Below are 17,850 nucleotides of genomic sequence, written 5' to 3'. Positions count from 1 at the left end.
GACTTTTTCTGTAACTGAAAACTGCCTTTGGACAAATGTAGGTACAGACAGTGCTGCTGACATCCCTATAGAAGCTGCTGGAGTTGCTTATCACGAGATGCAGTAGAACCAAGTTATGTTCCTTAGCGTTACCCACGAAGCATTTCTTTAAGCAGGAATATGTGAAGACTTGTGTTATAGGATTACCTAAGTCCAGGACGTTACAGAAATAAGACAAGGACATGCTTCCATGCATTCGTTCTGACGGCATCAATATGGTCAATATGCGTTTGCTGAGCACCTACTGAACAGGCCCCACTGCCCGACGTGGGTGCTGTGCCAGCAATCCCACATTTAACATGGCCCGTGTAAGAGCGTCCTGAGAGGCCCACGGCCTTTGGGGAGACACACACTGACTGACAGGCTGTGCTGCGCAGGGAGGAGGCGCTTGGTTGGGGAGTGAGCTGCAGCTCAGCATCCGCATCTCAGCAGAGTTCCCACATCCCCTCTGCTGTAAACAGTAGGAAAAGAAAAAGTTTCTGAGAGTGTTAAAAACCAGCTTCCTTAAGAAATCTAACTGCTAGTGCGGACGATGGAAATGAAGGGGTCTGAGACAGTGATAAACTAAAGAGTCACAGGTGGAATTTGGCGGTGCCGAATTTAGGACGTGAGAAAGTCCAGCACACACGCTCTTCTGAAATGAGAAAGCAACCTAGGAAACTTTCAGAGAATACTGCAGCCAGGGTAATTTTCTCCTTCTGGTGGAATTTATATGTTCTAGTACTATCCGTAGTCTGGGGAGACACGCCCTTGAGACATAGCCCTTGCAAATGACAAGAGGGCACTAAATAAGATGCCAAACTCTAGCTGGAAAACCAAAATACAATAGCTTAGAAATAGCATACGCCTGTGTTTGCGTGGTGCTCCTGCCACACAAAGCTCTCCTGTATTTGAGAACACGTCCATGGAAGGACATATAAGCAATAACCCAACTCGAGTGATGTCTCTAAGAAAGCCATTTGCGTATTGCAGCCCATGACGTGAGATGGCAAACAGCATTTTGCTCAGCCAGTTATCTGACACCAGAAAAATTAGAGCTGTTTTGTATTTATATCCAATGCTCCCTGTTTACTGCCTGAGTGACTTTATTTCTACTATGGTTACTTGCAGGATGTGGGTTCACCGGGCCACGCTAATATCCTATAGTTGACTTAGGCTGCTGTGAATTTTGAGGAAGAAATCACGATATAAACATATAATAACTCATGGAGTTAGTTCATATTTAAGGTTGTTACTTCACTTTTAATATGCCTAATGATGCTGATATGTGATTTGTATGTGTGTATGAAGGGAAGAGGAGGAAAATCAAAATATTTCTTTACCATTTTCAAAATGTTTGTGAGGGTTTTCTAAGATTAGTATTTCTACAGTGATAAATTCTCCTTTTAATTTTTATAAAAATAATGTATATTAAACAAACATTAACTTGATCCATTAGTATATAAAAATACAAGCTCACATTCAAATGGAAATAGAAGTTCAGAAAAAATTTATTACAAAGTAAAACTTAGTCCCATTTCACATCTTTACTCTGACTTGAAAGCTAATGATGCTTTAAAAAACACTCCCATGGGGCACATTTCCATTTTCGCCTTATGTCCAGGTCACTTGTTACACATGACTTCCTTTGGCCCCTCTGTTGTGAGTATCTTCAGGGTGTGGACCATTTCTCATGGGGCTTTGCAATGGTCACTGCAAACAGCAGGCACTCAATTATAATGTTCTATTGGAACTTTGAAAACAGTTATGTTGTTCTGGCCTCATGATTTAAATTTTTGAACGAACGGTAATGTATACATATGGTCAAACATTCCAACAGCGCGCTGAGAGTAATCAGAGAAAGAAAGTAGCCCTCAAAACCCCTTTTTCTCTGTCATCTCCTCCCCTCTCGGCAGAAGCAACTACTGCTACAAGCATAGAGAGAGTCTATGCATCGCTATTATATATATTTTTTAAATTTTTTATTGAGTTAATGATAGGTTACTATATTGTGAAATTTCAGTTGTACATTATTGTCTGTCAGTCGTGTTGTAGGTGCACCCCTTCACCCTTTGTGCCCACCCCCCAGCCCCCCTTTCCCCTGGTAGCCACTAATCTGTTCTCTTTGTCCACATTTTTAAATTCCTCATATGAGAGGAGTCATACAGAGATTGTCCTTCTCTATCTGGCTTATTTCACTTAACATAATTCCCTCAAGGTCCATCCATGTTGTTGCAAATGGGATGATTTTGTTCTTTTTTATGGCTGAGTAGTATTCCACATCACTATTATATTTTAAGGTGTATTTTATAAAAGTTCATCATCTTAAGTAAGTTGCTGATGGCACTCTGTTACAAGGAAGAAAGACAGGATGGAAGAAAGGAAGACTTGGATTTTTAAAAACGTTTTAAGAATAAACCAAACATCCCAGAGCAGCCATACTTCAGAGCCATGTTGGGACAGCACGTCCCCGTGAAGACACATTCGTAGGGTTGAGAGTTGAACTGTGAAATCCATAAGCGCATTCTCATTTGTGCAGTGCCATACTGAAAGGGTGTAAACTTCACAGTCACGTTCATCCTCCCATTAGCTGGAATTACTCCTGGAAGGAAAGAAATGAGAAAACATGATACTTTCTCTCCTTGCGAAGTCCGGTCAACGAGGCTGACACACACACAAACACACATTCTCCCCATGACAAGCACAAGCATTTCTATTATCTTTGTATAGTCTTTTCATTAGATACACATGAATCAACTTCTGCATGTTTACACTGATCTCATTTACCAGTTACTCCATTAGTGCTCTACAACAATCATCTGATTGTGTCAGTTACACAAACACACATATCAATCAGCATTAATGAGTCAGCAACGACTTCCCAGAACCACAGTCTTTAAGCTAATTGCCGGATGTCAATGTTAGTGCTGTAAGCAGCAAGGAAAACCTAGGAGCACACATAAAAGTTTCTGTGCAAATAATCGAGTTTCCTATATTTTTCTGTAATTTGATTCTCTCCTTTCAAATCTTCAGGATGGACTACCGTTCTCTCCAGTCAAATATCCTACCATGCCGTGTCCTTCCTTCGAATCTCTGGTGCCAACAGAGCTTGGAACACAGTTAGTGCTCGAAACTGTGGAAAGGAACAGCAAAGGGAGGAAGGGAGAAAGGGAGGCACAACGTAGGAGACGCGAGAAGGACTGACGTTCTCTCTGACCTCCACCGAAGGCTCTTTGGTTTGCCTTCTAGATGGTTCCTTCTGCCCCCGTGCATCTGGTCTTTCCACTGTCCCTGCAGAGACCTTGCTCATTCCCTCATAAATGCCGAGCGTCCACTCCCTCCCATCTACACGCTCCTCTGAATTTTGTACCACTCTCTCCCTGGCTCTCCGTGCTCAGCCACACGGACCCTCCATTCTGCCATCCAATATTCACTGAGCACTTACGAGGTGCCAGGCACTGTTCCAGGCACTCAAGATACAGCAAGAAACAAAACAAAGTCTCATGGCGTTTACATTCTAGTTGAGGACAGCAAAGAAAAACAACCAAACACAGAATATAAAACATAAATGTGTTTTGAATACATGTGTCATGTGTCATGAATACCAACAAGAAAAGTAAAGCAGGTGGGGGGGAGATGAGCGCAGTGGTAAGTGCTAATTAAGACAGGACGAAGGGACCTGAAGAAGGAGAGGGGCCTTTGTGCTAATCCTCAGACTTTGGGCTCCTGCTGCCTCAGGGCACTTGCTGTTCAGCCTACAGAGCCCTTTCTCCAGATCTTTTCGTTTTTTCATCCTGCTCTCTGAAGTTACCTCTTTACCGTCTGCCTTCCCCTGGATTCGAATGTGAGTTTTACAAAAGTAGGTGCCTGCTCATTACTATGTTCCCAGCTCAAGAGACACTTGTTGAATAGTGAATGAACCCAAACGTCAAAGCCTACGTCACCTGCGCGTTGCAGGAACTCCTCCTGACTCTCGTTCACAGAAGCCCGTCCTCCCTAAACTCCTGGCAGCCCCCCAGTACCCTGTGCTACCCGAATCGCTGCCTCTCAAAGTTTCCGAGTCTCCCAAACGGATTACAAGCCCCTAAGGCAGACAGAGCAGACAGGCCAGGCCCCAAAGCTCTTTCATCTGCCCGGATCCCTAGCACAGAGCCTCAGAAATAGGTATTTGTCCATTTCTGAGTGCAGACGTCAAAATCTTTAGAGGACACTCAGGAGCGACCTGAGAGCCTGCTGCAGAGAGAGCGCATGCGCAGAAGAGCTCATTCCATCTGTCAACCCACCCTCAGCCGCGTGGAACTCCAGGATGCACTGAGTTCAATACCTTGAACACCCACCTGGTCAGAAAATTCACCCCTCTGACCGGCAATTCACTGGGGGCTTTAGGCTGAGAACATTCTATTGTTTCTGCTCCAGCTCGTTAACTTAAAAAAAATAAGAACAAACTCCGGAGCAGAGATTAATGTTTGCCTTGACCTGGTTGATTTATTTTAAGTGCTCCCAGCCCAGACCTAATACGTAAAGTGCACTGGAGTGCACCCCAGGCAACCGGAGCACGCTGCTTTTTCCATTAACAGCGATCAGGTTAACACGACTCTGCTAACGAACATGGTCGCAGCTGATTGTCCAATGTTAACAGCTATAAAAGCTGTGCCAAGCACTCACCGCTTACTGCCCAGCAAAAACTGATGGTGGGAGGAAGGAGAATACGTTTCATGTCTCAAGAGCGAGAAGGGCACCTCCAGAATTACTACTTTATTTTAAAAATCTCAAACCACGATTTTATGGCTTCAGTGCAATTTCGCCTGGGATCAATTTCGGATCACTACCCTTAACACACCAGGGATAATGTGAAATCACAGGGTAGGGAGGGTGGTGAGGCAGAGAGAGGGGAGAACAAAACTTAGAAATAAACTGGAAGCTAAGAAAACCCTGGTTTATCCATAAAATGAGTATTATGAAGAAAATGTGACAACACAAAAATGCTATAATGATAAATGAAGTCACCAGAAAATACCACTGTATCTTTGCCTTATCACAGTTATGCAAACCGTGCATAAATATGGGCAGTTACTAAGAGGAGAAGGAAAAATAAATGCGTTATTTGTTAGAGCAGTAAAGCCCAGGATGGGGATAATTTTTAAAAATTTCTTCTTTTGGGGCTGGCCTGGTGGCGCAGCGGTTAAGTTCACACGTTCTGCTTCATGGCAGACCGGGGTTCACCAGTTCCGATCCCGGGTATGGACATGGCACCTCTTGGCAAAAGCCATGCTGTGGTAGGCGTCCCATATATAAAGTAGAGGAAGATGGGCATGGATGTTACCTTAGGGCCAGTCTTCCTCAGCAAAAAGAGGAGGATTGGCAGTAGTTAGCACAGGGCTAATCTTCCTCAAAAAAAAAAAAATTCTTCTTTCTTACATGCCCCTACATTGTTATTACAATATTGATATAATTTTTAAATAATGTTTTCTTCAGAAATCTCAGAAAGCACAGATCATTCTCCCTAAATTGTCACAGAGCCATTTAACCTACGTGCTTGAAGTGTTAGTAAGGATGGGTCTTCATCTCCCAAGATGTAGGGTTGCACCAGCTGGGTGAATTGGGGTAAACTTCTTAATCGCTCTAAGCCTCAGTTGGGAATTTGATAGCTACATGGTTTAAAAATTGTCCACGAACAAGCTGTTGACAAACTAACAGTGTTTTTGATTCACTGGATGACAGAAGGGAGGGCTTCAGGGCTTTCCATTCTGACTCACTACCGAGAGTCACATGTCACCCACCAGGACAATCGCAGGCCACCGCTGCTGCCCAGGGTCTGTGGGCAAGGAAAGGCCTCAAAGACCACACAGACCCTGCCTCACACACTTGTTTGTCCTCGCATGAGCTTGGTGACTTGGTTTGGTCACTTTACCTGAGGCTCAGTTTTCTCATCTGTAAGATGGGACAAGGCTTAAAGGAGAAAATGTACAGGGTCTGGGATAATTCTTGGCACACAGTATGTGTCCTATAAATGTGTCCTTCCCAACGATTCTGCCAAATAAAACAAGTAATAAGTTATTGTGTACTAAGCTATCATTAGAAACGTCAGGAAGAGGAGGCTGGGCCGGTGGTGTAGTGGTTAAGTCCCTGCGCTCAGCTTCAGTGGCTCAAGGGTCCCGGGTTCTGGTCCTGGGTGTGGACCTAGCACCGCCTGACAAACTGTGCTATGGCGGCATCCCACATAGAACAGAGGAAGATTAGCACAGATGTTAGCTCAGCGACAATCTTCCTCAAGTAAGCAAAAGGAGGAAGATTGGCAACAGATATAGCTCAGGGCCAATCTTCCTCACACACGTGCACACACACACACACACACACGTCAAGAAAAGGAAATACTTGTTGGAAAAACTTTATACTTGAGACATTTGAGTTCTTAATACATTTCTGGGGCCAGCCCCACTGCCCAGTGGTTAAGTTTGCATGTTCTGCTTCGGCGGCCTGGAGTTCACCGGTTCAGATCCTGGTTGCGGACCCACACACCTCTTGTCAAGCCATGCTGTGGCAGGCATCCCACATATAAAGTAGAGGAAGATGGGCACGGATGTTAGCTCAGGGCCAGTCTTCCTCAGCAAAAAGAGGAGGATTGGCGGCAGATGTTAGCTCAGGGCTAATGTTCCTCAAAAAAAAAAATTAATACATTTTGAAAGAGGAAAGGAACATAAGACAAATCAAGTGAAGAACACACATCACAAGAGGATGACCTCAGAATGCAGGTGGTCACCAGAGTCCTAAAGAGATTACAGACAGCATGATTTGTCACAAGAGGAGTCACCAGAATTCAAGGAAGCACTATTAGAACACACTAGAAGGAGATGAAAAGAACGTCGGTGGAGCTCAGGAAACAAATGAAAAAAAGCAAAGGAACTGTCAGTGAGGTAGAAACTGCATCGGAAGGCACACACACACAAACACACACATGCACACAGGCAGGTGCTGAACACAGAGACGTGGCAGCTAGGAATGAGGAATCCAGACAACATGAAATTATTTTAAAGAAGATAATAGATACTGAGGGCAAAGGATAACCAACATACACACATAACAGATATTCCTGAGGAAGAGAAAAGAGCAAACAGAAGATTAAAATATTCAAAGTTTTAACAGTTGAAAGATTTCCTAAACTAACGAACGTCGTTTTTCTCCAGATTGAAAGGACATGGCGTGTTCCGGGGGAAAAAAACGACACAGAGCAACACCAATATATATCCTGGTAAATTACTTAACCTCAAGACTGGGGGGAAAAAAAGAATTCTAAGGGCATCCAGAATTTACTAGGATGGGGAAAGATTCAGACCAGCCTCTGGATTCCTAGCAAATTCAAAGCAGAGGGGAAGCAAGCAATGTCTACAAAGTTCTGAGGTGAACAAAGTTGCAAAGCAAGACTTTTATATCCAGTCAAGTTGTCCTTGACGATCACAGGCAGCAGAGAGACGATCTCAAACACACACTCTAGGTGTGCAGCCCCCGGGAACCCGTGGTTAACAAGCCACCAGATGACAAAATCCAGACGACCAGAAAAAGAGCTGAGATAAAGAGCCTGGGCATGGAGAAAACATGAAACCAAGAACGAAGGGGAAGACCTTCCACTTCCACTTGGTTCCACTTAAACAGAAACTAAGTAACTGCGGCATTTATGGCCACGAAACAGAACGTCAATGCTATAGATCCAGATAAGATACTATAATGCAACTGGGAGTTGTAAGGAGAGAAAGCGCACACGTGGCTGCTCCTTCTTTCTTCCACAGCCAACGTTCCAGCTGAAGTGGAAGCACGCAGTTGAAGAAGGCAGGGGCTCTGACCTCTTAAATGTTTTCAGAATCTCTTTTCTTAATTTTAGTAGTAAATTTTAGAAATGAATATTAATATCAAGGAAGGCCGTCAATTCCTTCAGCTTCACCTTCAGTCAGCTTTTCTTCAATCAATATCAAGTAACAAACCCAGTACTTTTACATAGAATACAGCCCCATTTTTCTAATATTTTTGTCTGTCTCTGTAGCATTGTATGCATCTCGCGTCCCTTCCCTTCTTCTCTTTGTACATAAGCACAGAGCAGTGTCTGCAACAGAGTTCAACAAATGTTAATGACGGTTATTTCAGGGCTGGTGAGATTCTGGGAAATACTTTTCAACTAGATTTTGTACTTTTTTGCAGTGCTTGAGTTTTTCAAAACAAATAAATTTCATTTTTATAAAGCCACTTCTTAAGGAAACATATTTATGTTATTTAACCCAATATCTCCCACACTTATTTACACGGAGAGCTATTCTTTTTGCCCTCCGTTGTTGCTGTTGCCTGTTTGGTGGCATAGCACCCTTCCCAGACCAGCCCTGTGGGACCCACAGCCAGGGCTGCTCTCCTGTGATCAGAGCTGGCGTTTTCTCCCAGGCTGCAGGAAGACAGACTTTCCCCGTGGGATAAAGGGCTGGGCCAAGCCATCCTGGCCTCTCTCGGGGCCTCACCGGGACCGGCGCTTCTGGATGGGCAGTAGAGGTACAGAGTTTGGCCAAGGTACAGACACTGTGCTTAGTGAAGTTCACTGGACACTGCCGTGGTCAGCTGAGCTCAGGAAGCCCAGACTGACACGCCACCAAATGGTCATCTTTAACAGGAGATACCAGGACCCCTGAGGACAAAAAGAATCTTCATGACCTGGTTGAGAGCTATTATTAGTTTCTCTAACTTTTCACTCACAAAATAGAATTTTCCTTACTCTTAGTCTGTGACACAATACTATCTCCCCCTCTTATTTCAAGGCATCCTGGGATCGCTACTCTTCCAGCTTAGGGCAGTGGTTGAGAGCTTGAGTCTAAAGTCAGACAGACCCTGTTGCCTCGGGCAAGTCATCTGGCCTCTCTGAGCCCCACAGCCCTCAGCTGTAAAGGGTGATGATGATAATAGCTCCCTCCTCATAGAGTTATAGGATGTGACGAGGCAGTGCATGCGATGTGCTTGGTGCAGCGCCCAGCATGTGGTTAACAATTAGCAGGTGGGAGCGATTATTAACACTATGCCAGCCACACTATGTACGACAACTGCCCCCATCGAGGATATACGGAGTGCCGAGTAAAATGCGGCATTGCTGCCAATGTGACACTGTGCATAAAGAATCGCACCTGCCTGTCTAGCTCTCCTGCTCACTTCAGTAGGCCACTATAAATTAATTACCTACGTCCGTAAATCAGGGACATAGGGAACCCATCTGCATTTGATATGTAAACGGTCTCACTTCCTCGCCATTAGGTTTGGTGCTTTAGAAAGTCATAAAAATGTTTGATCTCCTGATTTTGCTTCTTCTGAGCATTCTTTCCCACCCCCATGTGTGGCCCCTGCTACTTTCCCAGTTGCTGAACTGGGAGGTTAGCAGAGGCACTTTGCTGGTGTATCTCCCTCATTCCTATCACTCAGCAGCGGTGTCTCTGCATGTCTCCACTTCTCTATGAACCATAGACTCAGCATGTATTTTCTGCACCGAGCTATTCATGACGGTCCTAAGCACCAGTAAGAAACATCTCATGGGGGCCTGCTTCGCGTGCTGAGGTCCAAAGGTCTGGCCATCCCCTTGACGATCCTGACCTGTCCCCTGCACAGTTTGTGCTGGGGTTTGGGGTCTTCTCTCTCAGGGTCCACAGGTGTACAGTGACACGAGGAGGAGAAGCAGGGCGTACTTCTGCCTGGAAGGAATGGCTTTGCCCATGGACCACAAAGGTTACATGCTAAAATACCTCAGCCAGGGGTCAAGGGGCCTTTGGAGGAGAAAGAGGCAAAAAGGGGTTAACACTCTCTTCGTTCTAAAACCTAAGTAGGAAAATGCTGGGGTGTGAGCAGCACCGTGGCAGCTTTCGCAGGAGGATGACTGAGTCCAAAGGAGATGACGTGATGCGACTAGGGGTCGAGTCCAGTCAAGCCACCCAGAGTAGGCGGTGCACAGAGGCGCCTCGGACTTTGACAGGTAGGGTGCCGTGTTCACGGCGTCCTAGTGCTCACTCTGGGGAAGCAGAATTTGCTCTTTGCTGGGATGCGCTGCCTGCTGGGTTAGTGGCCCTGGGCCAATGGATGACCTCTACAACCAAACAGTGGTCTGAGGCCAAAGCACGGGGCTGGGATTACTCCCAAATCAATATAAAGCTGTAAGAAACTTGCATTTCAGAAGAAAATGCAAAATATAAAATTATTTGCAAATGGCTGATATATCCCTCATAATAGAAAAAAAAAAAGAATGAAAGGATTGAAACTTTATATAGGAACTGAGCAATAGGCCCCAGGAACTCTTGCTTAACTATCCACTTTACGCTACCATTTACCATTTATATGAATTGCATGCATTCTTCCTGAGCATATGCGACACCAAGCAAATGTCCAGGATCTCAAAGTGGTCAAAAGTAAACAAATTCAACAATTTTTTTTGTGGCATTTGGCTGGTCTCCAATGCTAATAAGATCTTGGCCAAAGTGATGTATGGCTGGCTCTTTCAAAATGATCAACAGAGTGTTCTGGATGTTTTAGTTGGACATGATTTCTTGTCAGCAGTATAAGGAAGCTCTCAAAACCCTTCACTCCTTTTCCCCAGTCTCAGGAACATCTTGGCACCAACAGCAGATCCGGCTTCTGACAGCTATAGTGCACACATGCATCTTAGGGATGCCCAGTGGGCAAATAGCCAGTTGAGTTAAAGTTGAGGGCACTATGTCAGATTCATATCTTGTAAATGGAATTAGCTTTATTCAAATTTCTTCATTTGGCAAGCAGAGCACAAAATGCCTGGCAGGCCTGGACGGACAATGCTTCTAGTTCCTAGAGAAGATGCTGCTTTACGACCTCACAGACTATGGGTGTCTCCACAGCCTTTAGACAGTCGGTTACCAAAGATGTGCCCGAAACAGTGTCTACAGATATACATGCTGATGCATAAGCTTAGCCCGTGGTTCTCAGCCTATTTGGGCCCAGTTTGTAAAATGGAGGCAATAATGACTTCCTCGCCAAAAAGTGATCCATGACTGTCCAACCATAAGGCCTATTTGTCCAGCTAGATGCCTGGCACGTCAGGAAAGCCCAGAGCTGCCGGGGCTCCACACACCTGAACCACAGCATCCACTGTCCACGCAGCCAAGGCTTTTTACTGCAGGTGACGAAAAGTCACCACTGAATTCTATAGCCTCAAAAGTAGGACAGATGCACTGACACATCAACAAAATGGAAAAGATGCATTGGTACCTCAACAAAACCGGAAACCAAAGGAAGGAAATGCCTGAGAGACGAAGGGATGCACTCGCCTCATAAAATAGCTACTGCGGAGTCTGAAGGGTCCGGCCTGGGAGGCCAGTTCATAAAGCCACATTAGCAAGACCGTCTACATAATGCAGGCCATTTAAAATCACAAAGGCAGGATCCCCAAAGTCCAAGCGCCCCGGCTTGCCCTCGAGTCTTCATCCATTCACTCACGCTCTCGTGTCTCCTCTTGCGCCACACTCCCCTGATTCTCCTCCTTGGTCTCCGTCCTGGCCCACTTCCCCTTACTGTCCTCTGAGTGCTGTGTGCTCAGGGCCTGGTCCTCAGCCGCTTCTCTTCTCCAGCCACACTCACTCCCTGGGTGACTCATTCTCAGTCCCACGGCTGTGCGTTCCATCAATACCCGGGCGATGCCTAAATTCACGTCCCTAGCTCTCACCTCTCTCTCTTTGACTCCAAAGTGGTATGTTCGATTTAATTTCAGTTAAAGGAGGACTTTAAAAGACATGCCACAAACAAAGCACCAGAACAACCAGAAAAGCCTATCAGATGGATCGGACAAAGCAGCTCGCGAATTATGTGGCTGTGCGATTTATAATCTGTGCACTGGGGAAACGTCCTGCATAGTTTTTTTAAAGTGCTTCACGAAAAGTTGTTACTCATCTACGCTCAATCTGTATTTGCTCATGTGCACAGTCCCCATGTTTTGGACAGGTTGTGTTTCAAAACCCTTCTGGTAAATTAATATTCTGTGTCTTAGGATGCAGTTTTTCAGAGAAGTATGGCTTCGTCTAAGAATCTCTAACTGTCCCCCAAATTCCCCTTTCCGTTTCCTTGCCTTCGACACCAGCTTAGCTCAGGCTTCAAGGCCTACAGTACTTCACTCCCAGCACAGCGACTGCCTGGGCTCCCGCCTGTACCCCCTCAGTCCCAGCTGCACACAGCAGCTGCACTGACCTTCCTGAAATCAGCTCCAATCCAACTGCTCTGAATTCTTCATGGCTCCCTTCTCTCTGGGGACTGAACAGACTACAGACCATCAGGGGGCAGGACGTAACGAGTGAGACTCGTCCAGCGACTCCCAAACTCCACTCTGAGGAATGTCCGTCTCAGAATCACCTGGTGCTTGTCACAAGGACAGACAACCAGGCCCTTTGCTGAGCTACTAAACCCCAGTCATCAGGGATGGGTCCCTGGGCATTGTCATTTCACAAGTGTTTAAAATGTGGGGGCACTGATCTCCTTTAAGCCTCCACCCAATGTCTGACTCCCCTTTGCACATTCCCACTAGTCTTTGGTGATGGTGGACCAGCTACTTGACGAGCCGTGAATCCACCTTCGGGCGTGTCTGACGATGCCCTGGCTCTAGGTGTACCCTATGGGCCACACGGCACAAGCCTATTCCTTCCCACACCACAGAGGTTCCCATTATCCACACAGCTAGCCTGCCTCCAATGCCTTGTTCTCTCTGAGGCCCTCCATCCCCACTCCCTCACTGGCCCCGACATCCTTTCACCAGGATTTATTTGGATCTGTCTTAGAGTGTGGCTCTCAGGGACAATCCCCGAGGTCCAGGGTGGTCTGATGGTCCAGGGGGGGCACAATTACCTCCTCTTTCTTGCTACGATCTCTACTTCTCCAAGCAGAGTCTAGCGAAGATCACGGGAGCTAGCTCACTCTACTGACCCAGCTTATAGGTCACATTTTTACAACCTCCCTGAGTTAAGGTGAAAATTCAATTTGTACCTTATAAGGCAGTGTGTAGACTTTGGACTGAATGGGTTCAAATCTCACCTCTGCCTTTTACTACTAAGTGTCCTTGGATGAGTTATTTAACCTCTCTGTGCCTTATTTCTCTTCCTACAAAATAGAAATAATAATTGTGCCAACCTTATATGGTTGTGGTGCAGATTAAATGTATATGTGTGTATACATACATATATAAATATAGACACACACATACACACATATATATAATGCATACATGTATCTATATCTAGCATTAGAGTAGTGCCTGACACAGAGTCACTGAGTATTACTATTATTATTCTACCAAAAGGTCTATTGTAAGAACATCAATTGTACTGAAACTCAGAAATATTATCTTGTTTATTATATTTTCCCTTCTTTTTAAAGCCCAAACATTTGAAAACAATAAACCTCTCCTCTCTGGAAAGAGAATCAAGTCTTTTTTTGCAATATAAATAGTAGCTACCTTATATTTTAAAATCTCAGAATGGCTTCTGGTTCTCTAGAAAATAATCTAAACACATTTCATAATTTATAAATAATTCAAAGTTTCTACTTTGAACACTCATTGGTTGGACAAAATATGCATTTGCGATGATGAAAGATGTGTAAACAAATGGGTAACTACCCAGACGTTTAAATACAAAAACAGGGAGGCGACCCAGATGGTGACCTAGGAGGCTTCTGACCGTCTTCCCACCGTGAACACACTGAATGCAAAGCTACACACAGAGCAATTCCCTCTAAAAGAGATCCAGAAACTAGCCGAATGACTGCTGCACATTGTTGAAGGAGAAAACACCCACATCAACATGGGTAGGAAAGGCTGAGACACACTCCTCATAAACCCCGCCTCCAGCAGGCGCCACACAATAGGGAGGGAATCGCCACCTCTCAGCTTCTCCCTGAGGGGCAACAGGTTTGGACTCCACTTTTAGACCTCCAACTTTTTCTTTTTTTTTGCTGAGGAAGATTCACCCCGTGCTAACATCTGCTGCCAACCTTCCTTTTTTTGTCTGTGAGCCACTACCACAGCATGGCCACTGACAGACGAGCAATGTAGGTCTGTGCCCAGGAACTGAACCTGGGCTGCTGAAGCAGAGCATGCTGAACTTAACCACTAGGCAACTGGGGCTGGCCTGCTCCCTAACTTTTAAGATTCACACCTGAGGGATGGGTCCCCAAAACACCTAGCTCTAAAACCCAACAGGGTGTGTGTCCACGAGACCCACACACAGACTGCAGCAAACAAAGAAGCAGTTCTGAATGGACACACAAGCACTTGCTGTGGCTGTTTCCCCAGGGCTGAGCTCAGGGGCAGTAGGCACAAATGCCCATCTCTCAGTCTCCCTGAAAGAGGCTGATCTGCGTACTCTAAGAGCTGCTGCCTGAGGACCAGGCTTCAAATGGAGCTGCATCTAGGGGCTGGCTGCAATCTTCTCAGAGAGAGGAGAAGCCAGCAGACACCTCCCCTGCCTTCTCCCTCCAGCCCACTCCAAGTTGCCAGTATCTCCCTGAAAGGACCTTTATACACACGTCTACACTGCAGCTTTTGTGACTGCTGCCTGAGGGATGGGTCCCTGGATTGCCTGGCTCTGACAGCCAACAGGGATTTCATTCATGAGACCTTTAGGACTGTAGAAAACAAAAAGCAGTGTTTTTCTGTGCATGTGAGGAAGATTTGCCCTGAGCTAACATCTGTTGCCAATCTTCCTTTTTGCTTGAGGAAGATTATTGCTGAGTTAACATCTGTGCCAAGCTTCCTCTATTTTATGTGGGACGCCACCACAGCACGGCTTGATGAGCGGTGCTAGGTCTGTGCCCGGGATCCAAACCTATGAACCCTGGGCCACCAAAGCGGAATACATGAACTTAACCACTACACCACTGGGCTGGCCCCAAGAAGCAGTTTTTAATGGGAGAAAGAGCACCACCTCCAAGGTTATACACCCAAACCCAGCACTGAAGGAGTAGACAAAGACGCCTGTCACCCAGTTTCTCACTGGAAGGGGCTTGACTACACACTTTCCCAGCTGCTACCTGAGGGCCCAGCTTTTAATCATCCTGCATCTGGGTGCTGAGTGTGATCCTTCTCTTTGGGACACCAACAAGTCTTGGGACTCCCTCAGCTACTCGGAGCCACTAAGAACAAAAAAGACGGCTTGGACAATCATAAAGGTTTGAGACAACTAGGAGCTTGGGCCAGGCTGACTGGCAAGGTTCATCTCCTGCACAAGACCACTCTGTCAAGATGGGGAGAGGTGGCTGTTTTATCTAGTGTGCAGAAACCAACATAGAAAGTAAGTACCACGAAGAAACAAAGAAATACGTTCCTAACAAAAGAACAAGATGAATCTCCAGAAACAGATCTTAATGAAATGGAGATAAGTGATTTACCTGATAGAGAATTCAAAATAAAGGTCATAAAGATGCTCACAAAGGTTAAGAGAGCCATGCACGAACAAAGGGAGAATTTCAACAGAGAGATACAAAATATAAAAAAGCACCAAACAGAAGTGACAGTGCTGGAGAATATAATACCTGAACTGAAAAATTCAACAGAAGGGTTCAACGCTATGCTAGGTCAGGCATAAAAAGCGATCAGTGACCCTGAAGGCAAGGCAGTGGGATTCATCCGACCAGAGGAGTAAAAGACAAAAAGAAGGAAAAAGAGTAAAGATAGTTTAAGGGACTCATGGGACACTATAATTGGACCGATATATGCATTATAGGGGGCTTGGAAGGAGAAGAGAAGGGGCAGGAAGTTTATTTAAAGAAATAATGGCTGAAAACTTCCCCAATCAGGGAAGGAAAGATACATGCAGATTCAGGAAGCCCAGAGAGCATCAAAAAGGACAAATTCTTTGGATTCTCTCTTTGGACCCAGACCAAGCCACGTTATAATTAAACTGTCAAAAATTAAAGACAAAGAGAGAATCTTAAAAGCAGTAAGAGAAAAGCAACTTGTTCTTATGCAAGCCCCCATAAGAATATAAGTGGATTTTTCCACAAAAACTTTGTAGGCCTGGAGGGAGTGGGATGATATATTCAAAGTGCTGAAAGAAAAAAACTGCCAACTAAGAATGCTCTACCCAGCAAAGCTGTCCTTCAGAGTCAAAGGAGAAATCAAGAGTTTTCCGGGCAACAAAAGCTGAAGAAGCTCATCAGCACTATATTAACCTTATAAGAAATGTTCAAGGGAGTTCTTCAAGCTGAAATGAAAGGACACTAATTGGCAACAGGAAAACATGAACGTAGGAAACTCATTGGTGAAGGTAAATATATAAATTGAGAATACTCTAATCTTGTAATAATGGTGGATAAATCATAACTCTAGTAAGAAGGTTAAAAGATAAAATATTAAAAATAACTATAACTACAAAATTTGTTAATGGATACACAATGTAAAAAGATGTAAACTGTGACATCAGAAACATAAAATGTGACAGGGGTAGTGTAAAAATGTAGAGCCTTTGATGTATTCAAAGTAAAAATGTGTTATCAGCTTAAAATAGACTGTTATATAAATATGATGTTGTATGTAAGCCCCATGGTAACCACCAAACAGAAACCTATAGTTGATACACAAAAGATACAGGAATGAAGCATACAACTACGAAATCATCAAATCACAAACAAAGAAGGCAAGAGGGAAGAAAGGAACAAAGGAATTACAAAACAACCAGAAAACAATTAACAAAATGGCAATACTAACTCCATATCTATCAATAATTATTTTAAAAGTAAATGCAGTAAATTCTTCAAACAACAGAGTGGCTGAATGTATAAAAAACAAGACCCAACTATATGCTGCTTACCAGAGACACACTTCAGCTTTAAGGACACACATAGTGTAGCGAAAGTGAAGGAATGGAAGAAAATACTTCATGCAAATGGAAACCAAAAGAAAGCAGGGGTAGCTATACTTACATCAGACAAAATAGACTTTAAGCCAAAGACTGTAAGAAGAGACCTGAAGGTCATTATATAATGATAAAGGGGTCAATGCATCAAGAGGATACAACATTTGTATATTTTACACAACAACATAGGAGAACCTGAATTTATAAAGCAAATATCAACAGATCTGAAGGGAGAAAGAGACAACAATACAACAGCAGGGGACTTCAGTACCCCACTTTCAACAATGATAGTTCATCCAGACAGAAAATCAATAAGGGAAATTGGACTTAAACCACATGTTAGATGAGGTGGACCTGACAGACATCTACAGAACATTCTATCCAAAAGCAACAGAATTTACATTCTTCTCAAGCACACATGAAACATTCTCCAGGGTAGATCATATATTAGTCACCGAACAAGTCTTAATAAATTTAAGAAAACTGAAATCACATCAAGCAGTTTTCCAACCACAATGGTATGAAATTAAAAATCAATTACAAGAAGAAAACTGGAAAATTCACAAATATGTGGAGATTAGACAACACGTTGCTGAACAACCAATGGGTGAAACATGAAATCAAAAAATATCTTGAGAAATGGAATTAAAAACGGAAACACAACATACCAAAACTTATGGGATGCAGCAAAAGCAGTTCTAAGAGGGAAGTCTATAGTGGTGAACACCTACATTAAGAAAAGAGAAAGATCTCAAATAATCTAACTTTATACCTCAAGGAGCCAGAAAGAGAAGAATAAACTACACCTAAAGTCAGTAGAAGGAAAGAAATAAGAAAGATCAAAGTGGAAATAAATGAAATAGAGACTAAAAAGACAACAGGAAAGATCAATGAAATTAAGAGCTGTTTTTTTAAAAAGATAAACAAAATAGAAAAATCTTTAACTAGATTTACC

General features: G+C 44.2%; 1 protein-coding gene across 3 annotated transcripts in view; it reads right to left on the bottom strand.

The window, feature by feature from the left end:
* LOC123285311 (cilia- and flagella-associated protein 221-like) overlaps positions 1–17,850 on the bottom strand; it is an 84,972-nt gene that overhangs the window by 40,730 nt on the left and 26,392 nt on the right. For all 3 annotated transcript variants that reach the window (XM_070507457.1, XM_070507458.1, XM_070507459.1), the window contains exon 8: positions 2,461–2,620. In XM_070507457.1, coding sequence (XP_070363558.1) covers positions 2,461–2,620 — 160 coding nt within the window. The remainder of the gene's footprint in view (positions 1–2,460; positions 2,621–17,850) is intronic.

This window comes from Equus asinus, chromosome 4, assembly GCF_041296235.1.
Source record: "Equus asinus isolate D_3611 breed Donkey chromosome 4, EquAss-T2T_v2, whole genome shotgun sequence".
Lineage (NCBI taxonomy): Eukaryota > Metazoa > Chordata > Mammalia > Perissodactyla > Equidae > Equus > Equus asinus.
The sequence above is the reverse complement of the archived record's forward strand: the minus strand, read 5'-3'. Positions and strand labels throughout refer to the sequence as shown.